The sequence below is a fragment of the Pleurodeles waltl genome, chromosome 3_1, assembly GCF_031143425.1.
Source record: "Pleurodeles waltl isolate 20211129_DDA chromosome 3_1, aPleWal1.hap1.20221129, whole genome shotgun sequence".
NCBI lineage: Eukaryota > Metazoa > Chordata > Amphibia > Caudata > Salamandridae > Pleurodeles > Pleurodeles waltl.
Window position 1 is genome coordinate 1,946,846,801 of NC_090440.1, and position 26,966 is coordinate 1,946,873,766.

At 43.6% G+C, this 26,966-nt stretch overlaps 1 protein-coding gene across 11 annotated transcripts in view; it reads right to left on the reverse strand.

Annotated features, from left to right (window-relative positions):
- GIT1 (GIT ArfGAP 1) overlaps positions 1-26,966 on the reverse strand; it is a 258,163-nt gene that overhangs the window by 124,676 nt on the left and 106,521 nt on the right. For all 11 annotated transcript variants that reach the window (XM_069226252.1, XM_069226245.1, XM_069226243.1 and 8 more), the window contains exons 2-4: positions 23,950-24,083; positions 6,656-6,768; positions 5,791-5,896 (exon numbers count right to left, since the gene is read on the reverse strand). In XM_069226252.1, coding sequence (XP_069082353.1) covers positions 5,791-5,896; positions 6,656-6,768; positions 23,950-24,083 — 353 coding nt within the window. The remainder of the gene's footprint in view (positions 1-5,790; positions 5,897-6,655; positions 6,769-23,949; positions 24,084-26,966) is intronic.

Consider the following 26,966-nt stretch of genomic DNA (forward strand, 5'->3'; position numbering starts at 1 on the left):
CAAAGTGCACTAAAGTTCCCCAAAGGACATAGAAGTCGTGATAGGGGAATTCTGCAGGAAAGACACAAATCAGCAATGCAACAACGATGGATTTCCAAACGAGGGTACCTGTGGAACAAGGGGACCAAGTCCAAAAGTCACAAGCAAGTCGGAGATGGGCAGATGCCCAGGAAATGCCAGCTGTGGGTGCAAAGAAGCTGCTACTGGACAGTAGAAGCTGAAGATTCTGCAGGAACGACAAGGGCTAGGAACTTCCCCTTTGGAGGACGGATCCCCCACGCCGTGGAGAGTCGTGCAGAAGTGTTTTCCTGAAGAAAGACTGCCAACAAGCCTTGCTAGCTGCAAATCGTGCGGTTAGGGTTTTTGGATGCTGCTGTGGCCCAGGAGGGACCAGGATGTCGCCAATTGCGTCTGGGGACAGAGGGGGTGTCGAGCAAGACAAGGAGCCCTCTCAGAAGCAGGCAGCACCCGCAGAAGTGCCGGAACAGGCACTACGAAGTGGAGTGAAACGATGCTCACCCGAAGTCGCACAAAGGAGTCCCACGTCTTAGGAGGTCGTGCAATGCAGGTTAGAGTGCCGTGGACCCAGGCTGGACTGTGCACAAAGGATTTCCGCCGGAAGTGCACGGAGGCCGGAGTAGCTGCAAAAGTCGTGGTTCCCAGCAATGCAGTCTGGCGTGGGGAGGCAAGGACTTACCTCCACCAAACTTGGACTGAAGAGTCACTGGACTGTGGGAATCACTTGGACAGAGTTGCTGGATTCAAGGGACCTCGCTCGTCGTGCTGAGAGGAGACCCAGGGTACCGGTGATGCAGTTCTTTGGTGCCTGCGGTTGCAGGGGGACGATTCAGTCGACCCACGGGAGATTTCTTCAGAGCTTCTAGTGCAGAGAGGAGGTAGACTACCCCCACAGCATGCACCACCAGGAGAAGGCGGCAGGATCAGCGTTACAGAGTTGCAGTAGTCGTCTTTGCTACTTTGTTGCAGTTTTGCAGGCTTCCAGCGCGGTCAGCAGTCGATTCCTTGGCAGAACGTGAAGAGAGAGATGCAGAGGAACTCGGATGAGCTCTTGCATTCGTTATCTAAGGAAATCCCCAAAGCAGAGACCCTAAATAGCCAGAAAATAGGTTTTGGCTACTTAGGAGAGAAGATAGGCTAGCAACACCTGAAGGAGCCTATCAGAAGGAGTCTCTGACGTCACCAGCTGGCACTGGCCACTCAGAGCAGTCCAGTGTGCCAGCAGCACCTCTGTTTCCAAGATGGCAGAGGTCTGGAGCACACTGGAGGAGCTCTGGGCACCTCCCAGGGGAGGTACAGGTCAGGGGAGTGGTCACTCCCCTTTCCTTTGTCCAGTTTCGCGCCAGAGCAGGGCTGAGGGGTCCCTGAACCAGTGTAGACTGGCTTATGCAGAAATGGGCACCATCTGTGCCCATGAAAACATTTCCAGAGGCTGGGGGAGGCTACTCCTCCCCTGCCTTCACATCATTTTCCAAAGGGAGAGGGTGTAACACCCTCTCTCAGAGGAAGTCCTTTGTTCTGCCATCCTGGGCCAAGCCTGGCTGGACCCCAGGAGGGCAGAAACCCATCTGAGGGGTTGGCAGCAGCAGCAGCTGCAGTGAAACCCCGGGAAAGGCAGTTTGGCAGTACCAGGGTCTGTGCTACAGACCACTGGGATCATGGGATTGTGCCAACTATGCCAGGATGGCATAGAGGGGGCAATTCCATGATCATAGACATGTTACATGGCCATATTCTGAGTTACCATTGTGAAGCCACATATAGGTAGTGACCTATATGTAGTGCACGCGTGTAATGGTGTCCCCGCACTCACAAAGTCCGGGGAATTGGCCCTGAACAATGTGGGGGCACCTTGGCTAGTGCCAGGGTGCCCACACACTAAGTAACTTAGCACCCAACCTTTACCAGGTAAAGGTTAGACATATAGGTGACTTATAAGTTACTTATGTGCAGTGTAAAATGGCTGTGAAATAACGTGGACGTTATTTCACTCAGGCTGCAGTGGCAGGCCTGTGTAAGAATTGTCAGAGCTCCCTATGGGTGGCAAAAGAAATGCTGCAGCCCATAGGGATCTCCTGGAACCCCAATACCCTGGGTACCTCAGTACCATATACTAGGGAATTATAAGGGTGTTCCAGTAAGCCAATATAAATTGGTAAAATTGGTCACTAGCCTGTTAGTGACAATTTGTACAGAGAGAGCATAACCACTGACGTTCTGGTTAGCAGAGCCTCAGTGAGACAGTTAGGCATCACACAGGGAACACATACATATAGGTCACAAACTTATGAGCACTGGGGTCCTGGCTAGCAGGGTCCCAGTGACACATAACAAACATACTGGAAACATAGGGTTTTCACTATGAGCACTGGGCCCTGGCTAGCAGGATCCCAGTGAGACAGTAAAAACACCCTGACATACACTCACAAACAGGCCAAAAGTGGGGGTAACAAGGCTAGAAAGAGGCTACTTTCTCACAGAAAGAACTAATCTCAAAATCTCTTTAGGCCTGGTGATTTGCGCCGGAGAACGCAAATTTGAATATTTAGTAATATCAGTCTTGTTAATGATTGGACTTATAGCACCTTCCTCATCAGGGATGGAGTTGGAAGGAACTAGAATACATCATTAGAAAAAGTAATGGAGAATATCCCTCTATTGTTGCTATGGGCATTCAATCCCGGATGCTCGCGTTTCCAGTGGCCAATCAGTGGATGCTGAGCCATTTACAGGACTGCTTAATAAAAGACATTTAGCAGGTTCCAAGAATGTCTGTCCATGAAAAGTAAGGCTCCTGTTATCTAGTGGAAAAACAAAACTGTCAACAAGGGACATTTGCGCTAATATTTAGCCTAAGGATGTCTGTTGAAAAACTAAGCTGAAAAATGTTCACATATTGAGAAGTGACAGTTTACACAGTTGTTGTTGGGTTACAGACTGCCAATTTGGGGTCTATTTCTAACCCTACACACCTTTTCATATCTATTTACCTATTGTGCCTTTTGTAACACATTTACTATAGAATCAACTTTAACCTGCCTATGCGTTATATTCCTATAGTACAGACAAACAGGGATTTGTTCTTATTAATAAGAAGCTAGTCACTTCTTGTTATTTATAAAGTGGACTACCACATTTAGAAACAAACAATCAGATGAAAGTAATAATTGCTTCAAAGCACTGCTTTTAACAATTGGAGCTGCATGAACCTGGCATTTTCAATGACATTGGAGCAACAATCTGTTTCAGGTAACAGCCGGTGCACAGTTATTTAGAGGCTCATAAACCTACTAATCATAATTTCGATTCTTTCCTACACGCTTATGTGAGGTTCAATACTTTTTTATTCAAACTATTCCTCTCTAGGACAAGTTCCTCTCTTTGTTAGGTCTCAACTAGACATCACTTGCGCGGTCTCTTCGAGACATGTTGTACATACTTTGTAGGCTTCAGCCCACCCACAGGCTTCCCATTGCTGGTCCATCATCGCATTCATATTCTTTCTCTCCATTTGTCTATGGCATGCGTTTGTCATGCCTCTTCCTGTGTTTAGATGACCCCAAGAGCAGGGAGCAAGTATTCTATCAATCAAAAGGGCATCATTTTAGCATCTGTTTCAGGAACTACTTTCTTTTCTTTGTCGAAAAGCAATCCACACGATCGGTCCTGTTTTTGGTCACTCTCAGTTCCGCTCCGTTTCTGTAAACAGGTATGTAAACTTTTTCTTATCTCATCACATTTGCTGTGCAAAAATATTTCGAAGGTCATGTCAAAGTAGCTGTCATTCAATCTTGCTCAGAGGGTTTGCCGTTGTCACTTTCTGCCTGATAACATTGCATTCTGAGATGAGTATAGCACACTTCTATCCCCAGACCTCCTCGTTTTTTTTTTTGTTTTTTTTTTGCGAGAGTTCAGGAGCTCCCCAGACACTAGTCTTGGTTAATCCCTACTGCTTGTTTCGTAATGCGTTCACAATATATGATTAGCTCTGTGTTAATCACAGCCGTTTATATTCCCACGATACACACCAGCAGCAATCTGCACATTTGCTTTCTAAGTCAGCCACATTTGGGGCTGTATCAGATTCATCGCTCTGTAAATTGTGTTGCAGTGGGAATTTTCTCTGTTTGTGACTTGTTTTCCTCACTGCCATCCCTGGTTTCTAGAAAGCGTGTGTTAAGGCGTTTCGTGGTAGTTGTACATCTGGGCACGAGATGCGTGATGGGGTTCAAATGTACTTGGAGAGGAATTCTCATAGCTGACACCTCTGCACATGACATTTGGTAAAAGCAGGCCTTCAGCTGTGAATCTGGTGTGTGAGACGAAGGTCTTTACGTGGCGGCAGGTGCTCCGAGTGAGCAGACATTATCTGCGTGGCACAGGACACTAAGCTTTCTGGTTCACAGTGAACAGGAACACCACAAGTATCTACTTGAGGTAAGCTGTCCTCTCCCTGGCACAGGACGCTCTATTTTATTCTGTCTCAATGCTTGCAGGGGCCTGGCCTTCCCCTGGCGGTATGCAGTCACAGTGAAAAAGTTAACCTCCATTGCAGCTACAGAGATACCGGGCCCTCTCCTGGTTACAGTGCTGCTATATAACATGGATAAAACATATTTAAAATGTATTTGCTTTGATACACTGGATAATGATGCACAGCTGAAGCCTTTCTTACCATCACTGAAATAGATGGGGCTATTCTGGAACATCATAATTTACAAGCATTCTATCATGCATGTGGACATTTTGAAGTTCTCCCCCGTTTTCTGGGCCAAACAAATGGGCCCTATTGTACATATTCCGTTTGATAATGGCTGTAATACTGATTCTGGGCAGTGATCTTTCATTCTCCCACTATAGAAACAAGCATTGGCAAAGCCAATAGATGTTGCTTTCAAGTTTTCCAGTGCTTTTTGTCAATGCCGTTTAAAAGCGGCAAAAGATAAAAACGGAGTTACTGCCACTGTTGAACATCACAGCAAAGCTGCTGGACAGCATGGCTATGAAGTGGTCAGCACTGACCGCATCACATTATTTTTGCTGTTTAGTGTGATTGAAAGTAAAAAATAGCCATTCTGCTGGACAACATATCTTTAAAACATTGACAATGCCATAAAAGACAGCTATTTGGTTTTGTCAGTTTTTTGTCAGTTATCCAGCAGTGTGGCTATTGTGCAGCATGGTTCAAAGTGAAAACAAAAAACTGGTATGACATGGCCAGCGTCACATCATACAACATTTAATTTCTTTCAGCCATGACTGTACAACATGACTTAAAAAACATATTTACAAAGCCAACAGATCTTGCATAGACCTTTTCAATTTATGTATGTATCTGCTGGCATGCACTCATTAGGTCTCAGCAGGACAGCACTTGCACTGCCTCTTTGATGGGGTATGCCTGCAGTTTATTTTCGTTTTAAAGGGTCCACAATCTGGTCCATCCTCGAGGCGTCTTTAAGGAAGCGCGAGACACCACTTTTAATATTTTGAAAGATCAAACACATGGAAGCTGTCACGGTGTTACTCTTTCAATCATCTTACCACTGATGGTCACTTCGGCAACAGTTAGCCACTCCATAACACATGGCTAAAAGACAATACTATTGACAACGCAAATACATTTCGGATTGTAGAGACCAACTAGCTTTGCCACTGCTTGTTTTTGTATTTAAGGTCAAACCCATAAGGTGTCTGAGTGGGCAGTCATGAAAACAAAAATAAATATCATGTATACCCTTTTAAATGTTCAAGCACACAAAATTCTGGTACCTTGCTGAGGTCTTTCGTGGTCACACCATCATCATCGCGGCACGGCAGCTTGTGAACGAATGCCAACATCTGGTACTTGGCCCTGATGAACTCCGACTTGGTGGGGCTAGGAGAACATTGAGAAACAATTAGAGGTTACATAAAGAACAGTAACAAAATCCTTTGAAGTCCACCAATAATTACCCCCTCTGGTTTACACCACTTGCGGTGACACAAATGAAACCCATCCATAAAGGTTCATGTAGTTTTGCTCACTGAAGGGGCTTCATACTTCATAGTTTGTGTGGCAACTGAACAATAAGGTACGTGTATCTGGCTGCATTAGGATACAGTGAGCGGAAGCTGTATATCTAAACAGGTATGCAATAATGGACAGACATTCATGAGGGGCTCAGTGTTCCCAGAGGACGTCTATACATGCTTCCAGAGACCTTCAAGGAGAGTGAAAAGATGAGATGTGCTACAGTAGGATGTGTATTGCGCCCCTCAACACCGCCCCCCATTCCACAAGCAAAAACACCCACAGACAAGATGAGTAACATGCTACTGCATGGCGTGAAATAGGATGTTACTATGACAGAAGGTTCTTTGTGGGACAGGACACTCATGTCTTCTTAGCTATTTAATCATGAGGTGTTCCTGCGCACACATCAATTGATGTGAAGGCTATCCCCAAACTGATTGACTAGATGTCCATTCACCCTTAATTGGGTTGAATAAAAACGATGAAAAACAATCATATGGCTGATGTTTCATAAATAGCAGGTGTAGGAATGGGGCTAGCCTGACAGCACACCAAGTACACAATATCATGTCACGTAGAACTGAGGAACATGTGACACGCCCTTCCCACTGGGATACTCACTGCACTTTGTCCTGAGGGTTTGCTTTGCGGCGTCCGCTTTGCACCTGAGCTGGATCCAGCAGTGAGTGTTCCCATATTGAGTTGGCACCATTACCAGCCAAAGTGTGCACCATCTGCATGAAGAACAGCAAAGCATGCAACAACGGAAGGATTACAAAAAGAATAAATGAGGGAGGGTAGGCACACTGGCAGAATTTGTTTGCACTGTAACTTGGACATCCAGGGGGCTGTAAATTATGATTCAATACCCAGATTGTGTACCACACAAAAGGAAAATTGAGGGGATATGCAGGAGGAGGAGAGTTTCTTGTAGTACACAAAGTGCCTCATTTCCACCTGGTTGCACAGTAATAAGTAAGTATTGGAGATGGTAGATCCCATCAGATTATATAAGGAGTACAGATGGTGTCATCCACTCACCAACGTGGTAGTAAGGGAGGCATTACAAGATAACCGGTTAATTAAGCTGTAAGCACATGCCTGTCTGACTGTGTGGGTCAGTCAGTGCATATATTTCTGTTAATGTAGACATATGGTTGATCAGACTAGTTTAGCTCTCAAGCCACAGTTCTATCCCTGTTGGGAGATGTCCTGCATCACCTCAGGGTGCAATTGCTATTTGTGATCTGCCAGGCATTGTCAACTGAGCTTGTCCATTCAGGTGTTTAAAGATCCCACCAGGTGGCTCACTATTAGGGAGCTGCCCTGGTGCTTAAGCCAAGTCCAGAGGTGCAGCGCCTCGTGGTACAGAATCCAAGATCCCAATCTGCTTTGCTTGTTGCAGTGCCATATGGCAGCTATGTGGTCTGTGAGAACCTGCAACTCCAACAGACTGATGTAGAGCTGACATCCACCACAGAACAGAGTCCTCTGTTCTTAACCATTCCCAGATGACCTCCCCAACCCAACAGTGATGCATCCATCACCAATATGACAGTGGGTTTCTGTAAGGATAGAATGAAATGCTACTTAGTCAACAATAACAGAATCTTATTGGACAGGCATTGTGATTTGACCAAAGCAGTTATTTATCACTATGTTGCATACGTTCTCACCCATACATCAAATTATTTGTCTAAATACGGCATGTTACCAATACTGCTTTCTAATAAAGTTATTAATCATAGTTACATAATATCACAAATCAACCCAAGTACACTTCATACTTGCCGCTCAATAATTTTAAATTCAAAGGCACCCAATTCCCAATTTCAACATGTGGTTTTGCCAATAAGTGACACTGCAATCAGCCCTGAAGGTGCAAGAATGCCCAAATGTTACAACGCAATATTCTCCAGACTTCCCATACTTTATATACTTGAGAGTATATTGTGCTCCTATACAAAGGTTTTGAGGCGGTTTGGCCTATTGTAAAGGCTTCCTCAAAACACAAGGTCAAGCGCCCACACACTGTTAAAATAAAATCATCAATATTAACAGGCGCCCATGTCTGTGAATGGCTGACTCATGCTTATCTGAGGCAGTATTGTGCCTCCTCCCTTCCCTTAGATTTCAGGGAACTGAGTCAGGACATTATCGTTCCCTTGGCTCTAAAGAACGAGCGGTGACCCCCACCCAAGATGGGGCCCGCACTGCAGAGTCAGATAAGGGGCATCACGCATCAGTCTCGCTTGTCAGAGGAAGGGGGCAGACAGTATGACGCTTGGATCCCTGTGAATGACTTTCTTGGTAAGTGCTCTGCAGACTCGATAGATTCTCCACATGCTCAGTTCACATGGAGTATAATCCATATAATCTATTACATTAGTGTAATGTAGCATGAAGTCCACGAAAGGAAGTCGTTTTTTTCAAGTTTAATGGCGGAAACAGAAGATACAATCAAGACATATAAACATCCCAACCTCCAGTCCTCAACATCTCTCTCCCTCTGAAGCTCCTTGCCTCCCGCTCCTAGCAACCCCAAGATTCCAAGCTCTAAAACCATGGCTACAGATTAAAGTTCGGAGCCATGAGAAACATGAATACCACCAATACAACACATCTCCCTCCCATTTGAATTAACTAAGGAAAAAACAGGAAAACAAACATTTCTAAGGAGTAAAGTACATTCTATAACTTGATATACAAATATTTACATTTAGACCTTTCAGGTCAAAATATAGGCCCTCATTCTGACCCTGGCGGTTCTCTACCGCCAGGGCCAACGGGGGCTGGAGCACCGCCGACAGGCCGGCGGTGCTCCCTTGGTCATTCTGACCGCGGCGCTTTGGCCGCGGTCAGAACGGGAAAACCGGCGGTCTCCCGCCGGTTTTCCACTGACCTTAGAATCCTCCAAGGCGGCGCAGCTCGCTGCGCCGCCGAGGAGATTCTGACCCCCCCTACCGCCATCCTGTTCATGGAGGGAAAGCCGCCATGAACAGGATGGCGGTAGGGGGGGGTCGCGGGGCCCCTGGGGGCCCCTGCCGTGCCCATGCCAATGGCATGGGCACGGCAGGGGCCCCCGTAAGAGGGCCCCGCAAAGTATTTCAGTGTCTGCCTTGCAGACACTGAAATACGCGACGGGTGCCACTGCACCCGTCGCACCTTCCCACTCCGCCGGCTCGATTACGAGCCGGCATCCTCGTGGGAAGGGAGTTTTTCCCTGGGCTGGCGGGCGGTCTTTTGGAGACCGCCCGCCAGCCCAGGGAAAAACTCATAATACCCTCCGCGGTCTTCAGACCACGGAGCGGTATAATGGAGGGCGGGATCCTGGCGGGCGGCCTCCGCCGCCCGCCAGGGTCATAATGAGGCCCATAGTCTTTAAGATGAGAAGGCACCTTAACAATCCTTTTAGATTTTGTTGAAACTTCATCCTCCGGAGAATGCAAGCTTCTACTTTGTCGTGTTTTGAAATTTTCCAAGTCCACGGTGTTGCCACAAAATCTGACGACTCTATTTAAATTCCAAATTCGACCATCTTCAGTCTTCACCGCATTGGTGAAGAATTTCAGGACTTTCATAGGAGATGATAACTTCTTCCCATAACCTTTAAGAAGAGGTCTATTGATCATGACCCAATCACCTATTTTGACGACAGTTTTTTTCACAGAGTTCATTCTGTCAAAATGTTGTTTGCTTATTAAGGATTTCTCTTGTTCCTTACCTCTCCAATTAACATCCGTAAAATTCTCCCCTTTTCCACTCAAAAATTCATTGACCCAATTCGGCTCAAGAACCGTACTGCCTCTTCTTCCACGAAATAGAACAAAAGTCGTTTGACCCGTGGTGGAATGAGGAGTGTGTCTATACACACCTATCTTTTTCATCACTTCTTGTTTCCAATTCAGCTGACTGTCTTTAGCCATGGTGATTGTTTCTTTAATGACACAGTTAAACCTTTTGACTAAACCATTACATTCAGGGTGATATAAAGCACACAACTTGTGCTTGATACCACACCCCCTAAGAAAATTCTCCACTTCTTTTGAAACCAATTGAACACCATTATCGGTAAGAAGTGTGCTAGGAATGCCCTCCTTAGTTACCCACAATGTCCAAAGTTATATACTCCCATGGTCCTTTAGGCTTACTTCTTATCAACATGGGCTGTACCCTGGGTTTCATGGCTTTTTCGCTTATCGCACAGTGCACACAATCCCGAACCACCCTCTCAACTTGAATATCCATGCCGGGCCAACAATAAGATGACCACAGCCTTTCCTTGGTTTTGGACATGCCCAAATGACTACTATGTACACGATCAATTAACTGATTCCTCACACTGGACGGAGGTATCAACCTCGTACCTCTAAGAAGTAAATCATGATCTACTGCCAATTGATCCCTCACACACCAGAATGCTCCACATCTTTCACTACCTTGGGTTTTACTTCTCCAACCTGTCTGTATTAACTTCATCACCTCTTGTAAAACCATGTCCGATTTGGTATCATCACGCCACCTTTCTTCAGAAATAGTTTCGTAATCTACTTCACACACTCTTTCAAACTCTTCCAACTCCCCATCCAAACTAGGCTCATCAGGATTAGATGAAGCAGGTGGCACTAATCTGGATAACACATCAGCAGAATAGTTGTCTGAACCTGGAACATACTTCACCATGAAGTTATACTCCTGCAAAGCTATTATCCACCTAGTGATCCTGCTCGACACCGCTTCCATACCTTTGGAATTAAAGATTTCACATAAAGGTTTACGATCAGTTTTCACTACAAAGGACCTGCCCCACAGAAACTTCTTTAATTTTTTAATCGCCCAAAATACCGCCAGAGCTTCTCTCTCTATCACTGAATACTTAGTTTCTGCTACCTTCAAGTTCCTAGAAATAAACACAATAGTGTTCTCAGGACAACACACACCTTGTTGTAATACTGCACCTAAGCCTTTACCACTAGCATTGGTTGTTAGAATAGATTGTAAGGTGGGATCAAAGATTTTTTGTTTGGGAGCATTGGACAGACTATTCTTTAGTGCGACAAATTCCTTCTCACAATCGTCATTCCACACAAATTCTTTGCCCCTTTTTAGCAAGAGTCTCATATTGTAGCAAGAACTAGCAACATCTTTAACAAACTTATTGTAGTACTCTGCCATTCCTAGAAACCTCATAAGTTCCTCTTTGGATGCAGGTGAGGCCAAACCACGAATGGTGTCAACAAGATCTTTAAGTATCAATCCACCTCCAGTAATGGTATGACCTAGGTAGTCAATTGTATCAACTGCAAACTTACACTTCTCAGCCTTAATGGTTAAATCATGCTCAGAAATTCTACTTAACACTCTCCCGAGAGTCTCATTGTGCTCACAATTGTTTTTACCATACACCAAAATTTCATCTTGATAAACGCAGACACCACTAATTCCTCTTAATACCCGTTCCATAGCCCTCTGAAAAACAGATGCAGCAGAGATCAGACCGAAAGGAAGACTAATAAACTTGTACGTTCCAAAAGGAGTCATAAATGATGTCTGGTTCCTGCAAGATTCGTCTAGTTTTATCTGGCGGTAGGCTGAGGTTAGATCGATCGTGGAGAAAACCTTGGCCCCTGACACCGTAGCCAACAATTCAGATATATTAGGAAGCGGGTATTTGTCTACAACCACATTCTTGTTAAGCCTCTGTAGGTCCACACAAAGCATAATGCTGCCATTAGATTTTTGAGCAATAACAATAGGGGACAACCAATCAGTCCGCTCCACTTCCTCAATGACACCTTGATCTTTCAACTTCTCAAGTTCAGAACGTAATTCATCCCTCACCACAAAAGGAACGTTCCTAACCTTACTGAGTAAGGCACAGAACCTGGAAGTAGATTGATTTTATGGGAGTAGCCTTTCATGCACCCGATTTTACTACTGAAGACCTTATCAAACTCTTTGCGTAATTCCTCTGAAATAACAGAAGCAGACATAATGCTTCCCTCTGCAGACTTCTGTAGTTGTCTTAATATAATAGGGGGAGAACTGTTAGGGTCAAGCATCACTCCCAGATCTTTCTGGTGCCACCAGCTTATAATACTATCCCCCTTTTTAGATACATAGATCTTCCCTGAAGCGTAACGTCGTTCATATTCAATTAATCTAACAAAATATCCATGAAGATTTATTGGCTCACCACCATAAGCACACGGGGTGATATCTGGCCGCAACAATTTGACTTTACCTTTAAACTCATTCTGATCAAATGTGTTAGAGTCTATAGTAATCTTTGCCCCCGAGTCAAATAACACCTTTGTTTTTCTTCCTTCTACAGCGATATAATCTAGAGGCCCACCCAAACTCTTCTATGAAACCTATAGAACTATTTGGCCACACGCAAAGTCTGAGTCATCATTGACCTCATTAGAGTGATTATCAATGACACTCACTGTCTGCTTAGATCTTTTTAGATTGCAAACAGCTGAAAAATGTCCTTTCTTCTTGCAAAATAGACAAGAACTATTAGTAGCTGGACAAAGTTTGCTGTTTGCTAAGTGGCCTTCTCCGCCGCATCTATAACATTTCTTTCTACTAGTACCAGTTGTTTCTCTGCCAGAAAACTTGTTAGGTTCAGATTTTGTACTACCAACCACATTGATATCTTTTGAATCACTACTTTTGACAACTTGGACACATTTAAGGGAGTGCTCAATTCTCTTAGCAAGTGATACCACTTGGTCAATTTGAGGATCATCTAATAACCATAATTCGTCGCGTACTTTTTCAATATCACAACCCAACATGAATTGGTCACAAAGCCTTTCCTCCAAAGTTGATCCAAACTTACATGAAGACGCTAAACGCCTCAATTCTGTAACATAATTTTTAACAGTTTCACTCTCCATTTGTTGCCTCTTGCCAAAGTAGTACCTTTCTAAGATCGTACTAACCTTAGGGAGATAATGAAGGTCTAACTTTCTAATGCATATCTCCTATTAATTGAGATTGATTGCTTCACTATCTGGAAGATCGGGAAGATGATCAAAGATTTCTTGACCCTCTGTTCCCAAACAGTGAAGCAACAATGCCGTCGTTCTTTCATTACTTAAGGATGTACCACAAACCCTGGCATATCTTTCGAAAACCTTTTTCCATTTTCCCCATTTGATGGGAGGTTCTCCAGTAGTGGAAAGAAAGGTGGAGATGCAACGTTCTGCATTACAATTAGCTACAAGCTTCAGTATACAATACACATATGTGGCATCAACTTGATACAAGGCAGCAATTAAATGAGCAACGAGAGATGACAGTATGAGGTCTCCCTGGAAGAAAGAAAATGTAGAAACGGCAATGTTTGTCTAGTATTCCTTTTGAGCACTTCAGCATACAATGTACATATATAGCATCAACTTAGTTCAAGGCAGCAATTGAATGAGCAACAATAGATGGGAGAATGAGGTATCTCTAGAAGAAAGAAATTGCAGCAACAGCAATGTTTGCCTTGTGATCCTTTACTGACAAAAGAGCATGGACGCTGTTGTTTAATTTGTGAGGGAGTTACAATTGCAGCCTGCGTGTCGTAGAGACGATGTTGTGCAGAGTCAAGAAAACATCAAAACAGTTCAAACGAGGCTTGTGCCTCAGCATGAATTACTGCTTTGAGTGGCAATCCAGCGAAGTCGCCTGTGTGCAGTAAAAGGCGAGTAGAGGCTGTCCCTGTAAAGCCTCACTCTGTAGCCACCACTGCTCCAGGTGCTGCTACTGCTGTATGAGTCCCTGGAGCTGTATCCGCCCCCGTAGCCACCGCTCCTGGACTCGAGGCGGCTGATGCCGTCGTAACTGTCTCGGCCGCCTCGTCACCTATGGCCGCACCGGTAGTAACAGCTGCTCCGGTCAGACTTCCTCAAACCAGGGAAGCGCTTAAGCGCTGAGTAAAAAAAAAAAAAAAAAAGTGCGCCCGTGGGTGACCAAAAGCACAGCTAATCAGGAAAAGCGGGGTGAGCCTCAGCATGAACTTGGCACAGTGTCTGAAGGATAAAAAAAAAAGAAACAGCAGCTGCTTGAAACCGAAATCAAAGGCTGTTGGTTGTTTACCTTTGAATAAGGAAGGAGTTGGGATGTCATCTTCCACTGCGAAGGTCGACCCAGCTTGTCGCCAGTGTAATGTAGCATGAAGTCCACGAAAGGAAGTCGTTTTTTTCAAGTTTAATGGCGGAAACAGAAGATACAATCAAGACATATAAACATCCCAACCTCCAGTCCTCAACATCTCTCTCCCTCTGAAGCTCCTTGCCTCCCGCTCCTAGCAACCCCAAGATTCCAAGCTCTAAAACCATGGCTACAGATGAAAGTTCTAAGCCATGAGAAACATGAATACAACCAATACAACAATTACACTTGTGCCTCTAACGTGCCCTCATTTCACCCTGCAGATGTTCGTGCAACACAAGGCAAGCCATCAGCATCAAGTACCAATCAAATGTAAGAAGTACAGCCTCAACTTCCCCCGTTTACACTTTTGAGAAGTGTGGGTGTATGTTTGGTAACAGGTTCACTCTGGGTTCGGTGGGGTGTTTTCCATAGCTTTCGCTTGAAGAAGAGCATCAGAGATGAATCCACTGGCAGCCTTTTTTCGCAGTGTAACAGCTGATTATTCATAAGGAGTTACTGGCAAATCGGATTCAGGTACCATTCATATAAACAGAAGGACACAATTTTTCTTTCATGTAATTATCCTTGAGTAGCATGCCAACTGTCCTTTTTCCCCATCTTGCCACCTCAGTTTGGACCCAGCCGTATACAACTAAGTCATGACCCTGCTCCAATAGGAACAGCCCAGCCTGAGCTGCCAGGCCAGGCCCACCCTGAAACGCACCAGTAAACAATTTTCGTCCTTATTGGGGTTTCTCCGTCGGGTGCAGGCTGCTTCCAGGGCACAGTGAGCACAGAACCCATGTCTATCAAAGTGTCAACTGATCTTGCTCCTGATCCCCGAGGGTGGAGTTGATTCAGCAACTACTGCCAACACATCCTGAATCTCCAGACCACTGGTGAGGCCTCATCAGGTCAAGGCATACAAAGAGCCCTACTAAGCAGATCGGCTTCAGTCGGTACACAAGATAGTTCTTCGGGTGGCGATAAAAGGCTGAAAGATTTGATTCTTTCTTTAAGAAGAGTGGGAGATACCTTTTCGCCATGGCACTTCGAATAAAAAATACCCCGTCATAGTGAGAACTTAAATGAATCCCCATTAAAAAAGAAGTTTATTGACACACTTAAGAGTGACAAAATACCTCTGAACTGAAAGTGATGAGCTGGGGTGGATTTGGCCTTACAGCTCACATGCACGATTAGTCTTTCTTGGTGGTGACGAGTGCCAGTAGGACAGTTTGTTTTTGTTTCTTTACTGAGAACAGCAAAGTGAACATTGCAGGCGTGTGACCAGGGACTGGAAGGTGGCAGCCAATTCCAAAGGCCATTAGTAGATTTCTGTGTATGCACGGCTTGTCAGTTTGAGACCGAGGCAGCGAGGATTGAGCAAAGAGTGACATCCGTCTTGTAGAATGGTGCGCTTTCACTGACATCTTTTTCAAGACCATGTAGCTATCTAAAGCTCCTCATTAATTGAAACAAACTGGCTGGCAGGAGATACTGGAATAATTTTCCTGGTTTGTAGACATGGCTCCAATTGATATGCATTATAAACATCAACAAAATGAAAACTATATATATTTCAAATGCCCACAATCAGCCTTGAAGAAGCCCAAAAAACGTATTTGATGGAAGGTCAGAGAGCACCACACATGGGATTAAAACATGCATTCGAAAGTTCATTACCAACCTGCACTTTGTCAGTGGGACCCAAAGTAGAAAATGAGCTCTAGTTCTACATTCATTTTTCAACATAAATGTTTTGCAATGTTCTCAGAGTTCTTGCATTCACAAACATAGCTTGCAAGTAGCTCCATGTCATATGAGGCACCTTGATTCAGTCAGCTTTGCTGTTAACTGCACGTGGCATTCTGTGACTCATTCTACCATTATAAGTATGCTTTTAAAAATAGCATGAAAAGTGCTGTTGGCTAAAACCATGGCTGGCTAAAAGGGTCCCAAATACGAGTGCACCCCTTGGCAGCTAAATAAAACCTAGCATTGAGCTGCATCCTGCGTTATTCCTCTTTTTAAGTAATCCTTGAACTGTTGATTTCCTGCTGTGCTGATTCTGGTGTGTGAGGTAAACCTGCTCTGCTTCTTCCTTTTCTGCAGCCACTTTGTATGACTGACACACAGGATGCTGCTTTCAGTGCTGGGCCTGTTTTTAAGATGGACTTCTGCTGCTGCCTGCACAGTGCCCCCATTTTGCTATAGAGGCATGCAGTTGTTGCTTCCAGTGCTGTAACTGCTATGCGAGAAAGTCCTACTCTAATGTTTGCTGTGCTGTACCTGTTTTGTGAAATAGAGGCTGCACTGCTGCTTCTATGCCGAACCTGTTTTGCCCGGTAAACCTGCACTGGGGTTCCACTATACTGTACCTGTTTTGTATAAGACGCCTGCACTGTTGTGGTGCACTTGTTTTATGAAGTAGACCTGTTTTCCATAGCGCACCTGTATTAATTGCGGGAGGCATGCACTATCACTATTGTTTCCCATGCAGGGCTTGTTTTATTATGGTCTGCACCCGTTTTTAGGTCGAGCGTAAGCGTTCGACCTTGTGTATACTTTTAGTTTACTTCTTATGGCTTAACGTGATTTCATTTGTTGGTTGCAGTGCCCTTTAAAGATTCTTGCTTGCTAGTGGTCAGTTCTACCTTTTTCTCCCTCTTTTTTCTGTTTTAGAGTAGTGGCCAACTACTGTATTATTCCACTTTGTTTTTTTTTTTATCTTTGTTAATTCTTTGGTGCTCCCTTTTCACTGTGGGTGTTTTAGGCTGGTAGCTGCCTGCGTTTTATTGCAGTATTCAGTTCCTCCCATGTCGCTAACATTTGTTTTGGCTTTATTCCAGTTCTGTTCTCGTTTATTGCTGGCTTATTTTTACAAAAGAAACGCCCAGTCATTTAGACCACTTATTACGAAAGCCACAATATGCCTTTTCTGATAGAATGTAGCTAAACCTAGAAGCAATGATATGAAACTTGCTTAGCCTCACATCGCATCTTGAGTCTCTCTCTCTCTCTCCAGGGCCCCTCCCTGCCAGCACTCACAACATCGCACATAGGGCATTGCTCATCTCCTTTATTTGGGCCATAAATCTTCTCAGGCTGCTCTGCTCAGTGAAATGCGAGGCAAGAATGCTTGCAAGACTTTTCATTCTGTGAAAATAAAAATAAAATACTATTCCAGCCTTATTTTCCAAATTATGTTCAGACGTTTATACAACACGAGGTAGTGCAGTAATCTCGTCTCTCCTCAAGGGCTTGTGATTTCTGATGCTCTATCGCCCTCAACAGTGCAGTTTGTTGCAAATTTAGCAAAACGCTACATACATTTAATATGGTTGATTCTGCATCAGTATGTTGCAAATTATATTTATGGTGCCTTGTTGCTAACTGGCATCCGCACACGCCGTGCTCCATTTGTTATTCATAAGCCCATATTGGTTTTACTATTAAACACACACTTGCACCTATAGTATTGTTTTTACAATGGATTTATATGCGATAAAATGTATGTGCCTTACAGGCCACTCTGCAATAGCAGGTTCTTATATATAACTGGCAGAAGTACTATCTCCGCTTACATTTCACTCATTTTGACTTGCTTTACTAGTCCTTGCCAAATGCAACACCACACAATTCAATGCCACACAATTCCACACCACTCAACATAATTCCAGTCCACACAATTTCACTTGGCACAACATAATTCCACTACACACCACATACATCTAGCACACACCACAAAATTCCACATCATGCTACATAATTCAATGCCATACCACATAAATCCCCTTCACGCCACTCCACAACACATACCACTTCACATAATTACACTCCATGACAGTCCCACTCAACCTAATTCCACTACACAAAATACCACATAATTCCTTTTCACATAATTCCAATACACATAACTCCACTCAACACAATTCAAGCACACACAATTCAAAGCCAAACAATTCCACGCCACACAATTCTAATCCAACCCACATAATTGCACTCCACACCACATAACTGCAATCCACACAGTAAAAGTCATCATTACATACAGTTCCAATCCAAGCACAGCACATAAATCCATTCCATACGACATAATTACACTTCAGCGCTAATAAATGTCAATGCTCCGAATAGCAAGGTTGCATACTTTTGAATCCACCCCTGGCCTCTTTAATCTACTGCCAGACACTCAGTGCCCCTTGAGCTATTTTTTGTGAATTCCTGCTTTCTTCCTTTGAGAGTTTTCCATCTTTCACTTACTTTGTCTTTCCCCTTTTTGTGTTTTCCCCTCTCTTGTTGGCAGAAAAAGTCTGCCCACCGGATCAAATTAAGCACTGGGTGCTGCTTCTCGTTCACCAGGTCTGTGCATCTCCACTGTCTTATGATTTCATTCTGATTAGTTGTTTAGAGTGTCTGTGTGTGTGTGTGTGTGTGTGAGAGAGAGAGAGAGAGATATATTTGTTTGTCTGTATGTATATCCCACCATTCAGTGTCTTATTAAGCTCTCTCATGGCTGGAACTTTTGATTTACACCTGAGAGTAGTTTGCGTTTTAAGGGCCTTGTTTGTGTTAGTATTGCAGTAGGGCTGCTATGCCTGAAAATGTGTACGACACTATATGCCCTCCAGGGGCTACATATATGGTTACACTGCATTACTTTCTGCCAATCTGTTTTCGTGTTGTTATGCCCTCTAGGAGCTGACTATACGGTTACATGACCATGTTTCTTACAAATGCTATTTTCATTATGGTGTCCTCAAGGGGCTGTTTTGAGCATTGCAGTCAAGATACTACATTATTTGCTGCACTCAGAAACCTGCCCCATAATGCTTTGCGGGGCATTCCTTTTACAAAGCATTTTTGCCTGTAACTCACTGTGTAGTGGTCCTAGGACAATGGGAGCACCATAAAAAATGTCAGCACAACACACTCGGTTTAGGGCACCTCTGGGTCCCCACACTAGGTTGGGGTGGAGGGGGGGGGTTGTAAGGTCAGCAAAATTACTCCCCTCATTTCCCCCCCACGAGTCAGTGTCTTTTTAAGTTATCTCATGGCTGGAACTTCTGTTTTACAGCAGGGTGAAGATTGTGTTTTAAGGGCCTTGGTTGTAATATTATTCTAGTAGGCCTGCTAGGCCTGAAAATGTGTAATGCACTGCACCCTCGAGGGGCTAAATATATGGTTACAATGCATTATGTTCTGCTATTCTGTTTTCGTGCGGTTAAGCCCTTACTTGAGCATGTTTCTTACAAATGTTATTTTTATAGTGATGCCCTCTAGTGGCTGACCTGAGCATTACAGTCAAGATTCCACAATATTCGCTGCACTTGGAAACTCGCCCCATAATGCTTTGTGGGGCTTTCCTTTCACAAAACATTTTGCACATAACTCACTTTCTGTCTAGGCCGTCTCTGAGTCCCCTCACTTGATTGGAGGGGGGCGGCAAAATAATAATATAAAAAATATAATAAGTAATGGCAATATTTTCATTTTTTGCTGAAGATAGAGAAAGAAGGTAAATAGAAGTGCCTTCGGTATATGCAGGACCAGTGGTATTATGTGGCAAAGAGAACCATATTATGTTGCGGGGTTAACCCACTTATGTGCCAAGAAAAGTCCAGTTATGCATTTACAATCCCAATAGCTATAACTCAAGAAAATGCGAGGCATATTACATTGCATATGGTTGTTATACTAGCAACCTGAGCTTCTGCTTTCCAGAGTTCACCTGTTTTATGTGAAAATGGGTTTCAAAAGCTGCCTGTGATTGATTACTTGTGAAATACACATACACAGGTGCTGCCTGCTCTCTGCCTGCTATTTATCAGATGAATCTGCACTGTTGGTTTGCATTGTGTGCAGAGGAGACCTGCATCGCTGCTCCTGAAACTATGTGTGGACTATAATGCACAGCCACTACCAGTGCTATACCTGGATCAAGATTGTACTCTTTGTGCCTGTGTTATATCTGTTTTGTGTATTAAGCTTGCAACACTATTACCCTTGCAGTACTTATTGAGCATAGGAGTTCTGTTTGTAATGACCACTTCTCTAAATTAGAAATGAAAAAATTACACCCACCCTGAACACATCCACTGACTCATGGTTCCCAATAGTGCGACTTTGATGCACAATAAGACTACCATGTTGAAACCAGAGTTTAGCTAACAGACAACACTGTTGTCCAGCACACCAACACTTGCTCACAGATCGGACATACCCCAGACAACATCAAATGTTTCTGAAGGGCCACCTCATCTCATCGATGGCTCCCATGCCTCGATTGCAGCATCTTTTACAGATTGCATGCAATCCATTTTTGTTTCGATGCAGGGAAGCCAACTGAAATGCAACATGAAGAAGATGGAAATTATTCCACTTGGATCACAAGGGTAAAATTGGTGGAAAGATCTTTAGCCCCCTGTGCTACTTTCCCATTCCCCACCATCTGTAGTGGTCAAAATATTGTTGGTAAAGCTGTACACTGCCCTTTCCAGGAGGCCGCAGATTTCAGCGGTGAGAGGCCAATGCTTCGCAATGCTCTGCATTCTTAAGAAATGTCTGCTCCTCCTTGCTCTCAAAGCTAGAAAGAGTGGTCACCCACATGCTGATCGCCTCACGCTTGGATTACACCAACACCCTCTATCATGGAGTTGCAGAGGCGTTGGTTAATCGCCTGCAGGTGGTTTAAAATGTAGCAGCTAGGCTTCTCCTGCATTTACCTAGACATTCTTTGATCTTTTAGGTCTTGAAAGCTCTCCAGTTGCTGCCCATCAGGATAGGAATCCTTTTTAAAACCCTGGTTTTAGTTCACAGGGCAGTATATCTCGCTAGCCCTGGGTACCTGGCGAAGAGATTTGTCCAGTACCTCCCTTCTACAGAGCTGCGTTCTGCCTCTCTTCTGCCGATCCCTCATTTAAGCTTACTCACTTCGTGCTGCTCAAGTTTGGAATGAGCTCCCACGCAATCTGCGTTTGATCTCCTCTGAGCCAATGCTTCACAGAAAACGTAAAACTTGCTTCTTTGCAGTAAGGTCTTGTATTCTGGGCACGTACCATGGGCCGCTTGCGTTAGTGCGCAACACTCCTGGGAGTAAGCAGCGCTCTATAAATCTCCCATTCATTCATCTAATAGTCACATAAGGTCATAGAAGGGGGCACCCAAAGTCTACTAAACAAATCGGGATGGTAATAAAGGCTGAAATCAAAGAATGTACATGTGCAATGATAGGGGGAGTGGTGGAAAACAGCATAATTTGATTGTGTGTTACCTAATCTGATTCAAACTGCATAGTTCATATGTATAATGTTAATTAAAAACTGATAAAGTTTTATTTTTTTTAATTGTTAAGTCTGTAATTCTTTTGCTAATGCCACATCTATTCTGTAAGAGGAACATACGCTGTTTCTTCCCTTGCTTTTGCATTCTGCTGCATAGGTTGAACTGATATCTATATGCCCATTCAATAGTAATTACTTTCCTCGGGGGGCTTAGAACTAACAAGGCACTGGGACTGAACAGACAGATTTGATGGACGATGGACTGAATGATAGCAAAGGGAACAAGCATTTACAATGCAACGGGTCTCGTGTTTGCTCATGTTAGAGCTGATCGCGTTGTAAACTCCTAACCCGACTTTTCACCTATCGGGCAAAAGTGCATTTATGTACGTAACCCGAAAAAGTGAAATTAACTATGTAAAGCGCTCAACTTCTGCCAAGCGAGATCGCGCTCGTAAATTAGAGAAAAAGAAGTCCACGAGCCCAATGGAAAACAGCGAGCCTCGCATGTTTTCTGTACTTGGTCGCTGCGCTCGAGGAGGGCTAGCCACCGAAAAAGGCATGACGTATGCGTGCCTTCGACTAATGAAAGCAAGCAGATTTTATTAGCCAAGCCCACGAACCAATAAAAAACACTGACGTGAAGTTGACAGGGCTCCAAGCCCTTTTCTAAATACTAAAGCGTCTTGCTGCGATACGCATGTGTGAGCACATGCAACGACCCTAAAAATTAAAATAATGAAAATGAGAGAAAGAAAGGCAAAGCAAAAGAAGGCAGAGGCTTATAAAACAAAAACCTATATGACAGGGTAAGAACAAAAGCAAGCAGACAAGTGAAAACTATGAGAAACGGAGAAGACAACAGAGAGGAGAAGGGATTAGATGGAGAAGGAGAAAGAAAGTGAAAGAAAGTTGAACGCAAATTAGACAGAAAGACAGGGGAATCAATGATTGGGAAGAAAAGTACATGGGACAAGAGTGAAAAAAGAAAGACATACATGGAAAAGTGCACCAGGAAAAGTAAGGCGTAAAGCAAAAGAAAAAGGGAAAATAAGGTGCAGTGAAATAAATACATAGGAAGTAACAAAAACACTGCAAAGGATATGATAGTAAATTACAAGCTTGTAATTGCAAAGTGACCTGATCATGTTAAGAAGAATGTTTGCCTGTAGATGACCCGAGCGGTTAAATCCAAGTAAGACAGCTCAAGTGTTGACAACTGCCCAAAGAGATCCATATGAACCTTCCACGTCAGATACTTTAGTATGAGAATGACAACTTTAAAGGTTAATGAACCCGCAGAAGATATGTAGGTCTACTGTGCACAGCTCTAACCACAATTTAATGCAGCAAATGTGTCACCCTCAATACAATTTTACTGATATTGTAACCTCTTATCCGCAGGTTACAAATAGAGATTATGTGCTCCTTGAAAAATCAGTGAATGTGTCAGTGTCAGCATAGCAGGGCAGACTACAACATGGGAAAGAAGTACATTGTGAGGGCTTTGTGGATGTTTAATCTTTGTGATACGAGGCGTATTGCAAATTAAGATGGAGAGGGGTCATAAGAGCTCAGTAGATATTCAGTTAGTGGTATATTAGTCCATGATGTCAGTTAGGATTGAGGAGCTTTGTAATCACCTTCTAGGAATCTCGGTACTGTGTTTCTTGGGTGCATTGCAAATCAGATTAGAGATGCACTAGGGAAACTCTAGTGCTATCTAATTCCCGGACTACAAATGAGCAGTAGGCCGCCAATGACTATGGATATGTCGAGACAATGTAATGATGTAAACAGGATATCTGTACAGTTTCATAGATGGGTTAGCACTGCTAGACTAAGGTGGCGTGTAAGTAAACATTGAGGTGCGTTATGAGAACTCTTGATGCGATAGTGGTGCAACAGATCAGATTAACTGTGTAAACTGTGTAGACGAATGCATGATAGTTGTGCCTTTGCATATAATAGTTATGCGTGAGCATTTAAGTCATGTCTGGGGGTTTGAGGTTTTTGTCTGGCATTTCACTAACAGGGCATTTGAGACTGTGTTGGCACATCTGAGCCTATGGTTATGCCCAGACATTTGAAACTGTGCTTAGGCATGCCCTATGCTAATTGAGCATTTAATAATCTAATTGGATGTCTGGAAATGTTACATTTCTATCTAGTATATTTGGTGTCACAATCAGACTATACATTTGTTGTCTTAACTTTTTGGGTTACTAATCGTAATTTGTTATCAGTGACGTCAATTCCTGTGGCTCCTTCGAAGCAAAGTTCTTATGATGTAATGTCCTTTAATGTCCACAGGATCAAAGGTTGATTGATGCGACGTAACTGCCGTCAAAGGGCATAAATTTACTTCCGCTACCCCTGGCATTTTTTTGAATTGACATCAATGCCTACCTACAGTGGGGAGAAGGGCCAAGTAGATATCGCCGTAGCATGTGTGGAGGACCAACGGCCTATGCCTACCTGTAGCAGGGAAGAGGGCCAGGAGCTGTGTCGGAGATGCTTCACCATGGAGATGTGGCGCCCAAGGCTCCGGTGCACGCTACAACACTCATCACATATCAGGACTCCACGGTTAATTGAGGCCCAGCCAGGATCTGAAAAAACAAAAAAAATATATATATTTTTTTAGAAACAGGTTTGGTAGGCTACATGTGGCCCAATGTCACACCCATAACTTTACGTTTATGTTCTGTCACCAGTTTGCATTATTTGGGCTATTTGTATTTCCATTCATTTGCATTATAATTTCGCCAAAAAAGCTGATGCAAAAGAAAATAATGGTTGAGCTTTTAATTGAAGACTAAAAGACAGAGCACTAGGTCCACCTTAATGTACCCCAAATGTATGTCTCTTGACGCTGAAGTAAGCCCGAGGGTGGTTTTTAGTGCTTAATTCTTTTCTTGAGTATAAGGTCTCTTAATGGAAGTTTAAAGAAAAAATTACTTATCAATAACTGTTTTGGAAATTGTTGAACAGTCAAATGAGTCTAGTGTTTTGTGAATTATAACTGATCACCATCACATTTTGATTCACAAACTCAGCGTCCAGCCTTGAAGCGCAAATGACCACGATCACTATTTGATTCGTGAACTATCGAATTACAGTTCTTGAGAAACTATTTGTTTAGCAGTCCAGTTGTTTGAGTTGCATTGTATTGTGGTTGCATTTATATAATCCTTCGAAATTCTGATAAAAAAGTGAAGGGCATTAGCAGATGGTTTGCATGCGACACTGTAGGGGAGGATTTAGTTGGAAGACTGTTGAACTGCATAGTGGCCTTGGGGAGAGTATTTTGGTACTATGCCTGACTGACAATAGTAGCTCCTAAGTGTGTAGGGAGAGAGGTGTAGTACACCTGCACTTAACTAAGTTGTCACACCTGGAGAGATAGAGGAGGAACATGCACTTGATCAGATGGCCTGGGAAATACTTAACCCTAATCGTATACTCACACAGCACAATGCTCGCCCTTGCTGAAGCACAATTTAGGACCTGATCTAGAACTTAGTGGACGGGCTATTCCGTCACAACGGTGAAGGACGTCCCGTCCACCAAAATCTAAATCACATTATGTTCTATGAGATTTAGTTCTCGACGGACTGAACATCCGTCACCGTTGTGATAGCAAATTCTAGCTCATGGGTCATGCCAATGGCTGGGACTGAGAGCGGTGTAGTGCCGATATGGACTTTAGTGCTCCCCGACTGGAACTGTCATTACTTCTAGTTAGATAAATCCACATGAATATGCTGAGACATTCTCTTAAGAATGGCAGACAAGGGCTGGTGTTTCAAAGTTTTATAAAATAATTAATAGGCAGATTACAATAAACATGCCATAAGAGAGTATAGCAGCAAAACAAACAAATCATGAGGACATGGAACTTGGTACAGTTTAAGTGAAATCCGGCAAAGATTTGCCTTCTACAGATGGGGAAAGGAATTTTTTCTGGTTACAGAAATCCACATATTTCTATTGAGTTTTACACAAAGACTTTCATAGATTCGTGGGAATATGTGGTTTTCAGGATTTTCACCGATAGGGAACAAGCTAGAAGAAAACCTTTACTACATAATACATTTGATGATTCTCTCATAACAGTAATACATTGAGGTTTAGTCGTTCCAACAGCTTTGGCTAAATGGTTGAACAGATACATTGTTTTAGCAAGAGCCTGGGACGGCTGGAAACATCCTTTGAAGAAAATGTATCTGCGAACCCTCTCTGCTTAGTCCTGTGGACACTAGCAATACTTTATATAGAACCGAAATCAGCAATAGGCATAGCATGGTACATTGTGAGGTTGAGGCAAGATGGAGGACAGTGTAAAAACAACCTAGCATAAGCTTAGTTCGTAATACTCTTTATTGACAGAAAATCAACTCCCGCACCCTCAAATGTTGCCAAAATGGATTAAACATTGACTTGGCACAGGTGAGAATATAATCAGATCACCACCACAGACAATACCACCACTCCATGTAGTTGCACCCTGGACCTGTACAGGAATACTGGGCATCTTACACCCCAGTAAAGGAAATGGTCTTCCACTTGTGCTGAGCTCTGACTTGCTGAATGCAAGGATTAAAACTTCGGGCTTCTACTAACTTCCTTATTACTTGCAGCTCCTTTCGTCTCTGAGTTTTTCCGTAAAGATCAAGATTTTTTAATTTAAAACTAGTCTGTCTACAGTATCATTCGGAGGTAAGACTCTTTGGGCAGGTTTGCTCTTAATGGCAACACTTTTTTTTTATTTACATGCATCGGAAATGCTCTGTCAAGTAGTGAATTTACATTTGAATTACTGAAGTGTTAAACGTGTTCTACATTCGGTAATCAGCACATTTATGTTATGTGACAGCTAGCGCCGGCTCCACCTTAGTGTCAGTGGAAGAAAGCCTTTTAGTTCTGAGAATGGGAAGCTTACTAGTGGGTAATAAATATAGAAAACGGACTTCCAAGCAGGCAGCTGTCAGTCCCTGCTGGCGAGAAGGAAAACTGACTTCTGTTTTTTTTCTTTTCTTTTTTTAAACCGGACAATAGAAGTATCTGTTTTTAAAGGACATTTTGTTTTTCTGCTAACATGTTTACATTGATGGTCCTTATTTATATTTTTCAACCCAACATTTTATCAAAGGCTGGTAGCATGAAAAGTAAACAATGGAGGATAAAAAATTTTTTTACCACTGTTTAACCTGTTGGGTGCCTGGGACGTAACGGTTACATCCTGGCCAGCACCGCTCGGGTGCCCGGGACGTAATTGTTACGTCCTCAACCAGGCCCTTGGGGTAAGGGCTAGCCCTCCCCCTGAGGGCCTGTCATTACCCCCCACCCCACCCGGTCAGGGCTGGAAGGGGAATCGCTTCCCCTTCCACCCGACCCCCTCACCCTCTCCAGTGACGTCTGATGACATCAGGTCACCTCTCATCGCGCTGGAAGCATGCTTCCAGCACGATCTGAGGAGAAACAGATTTGTT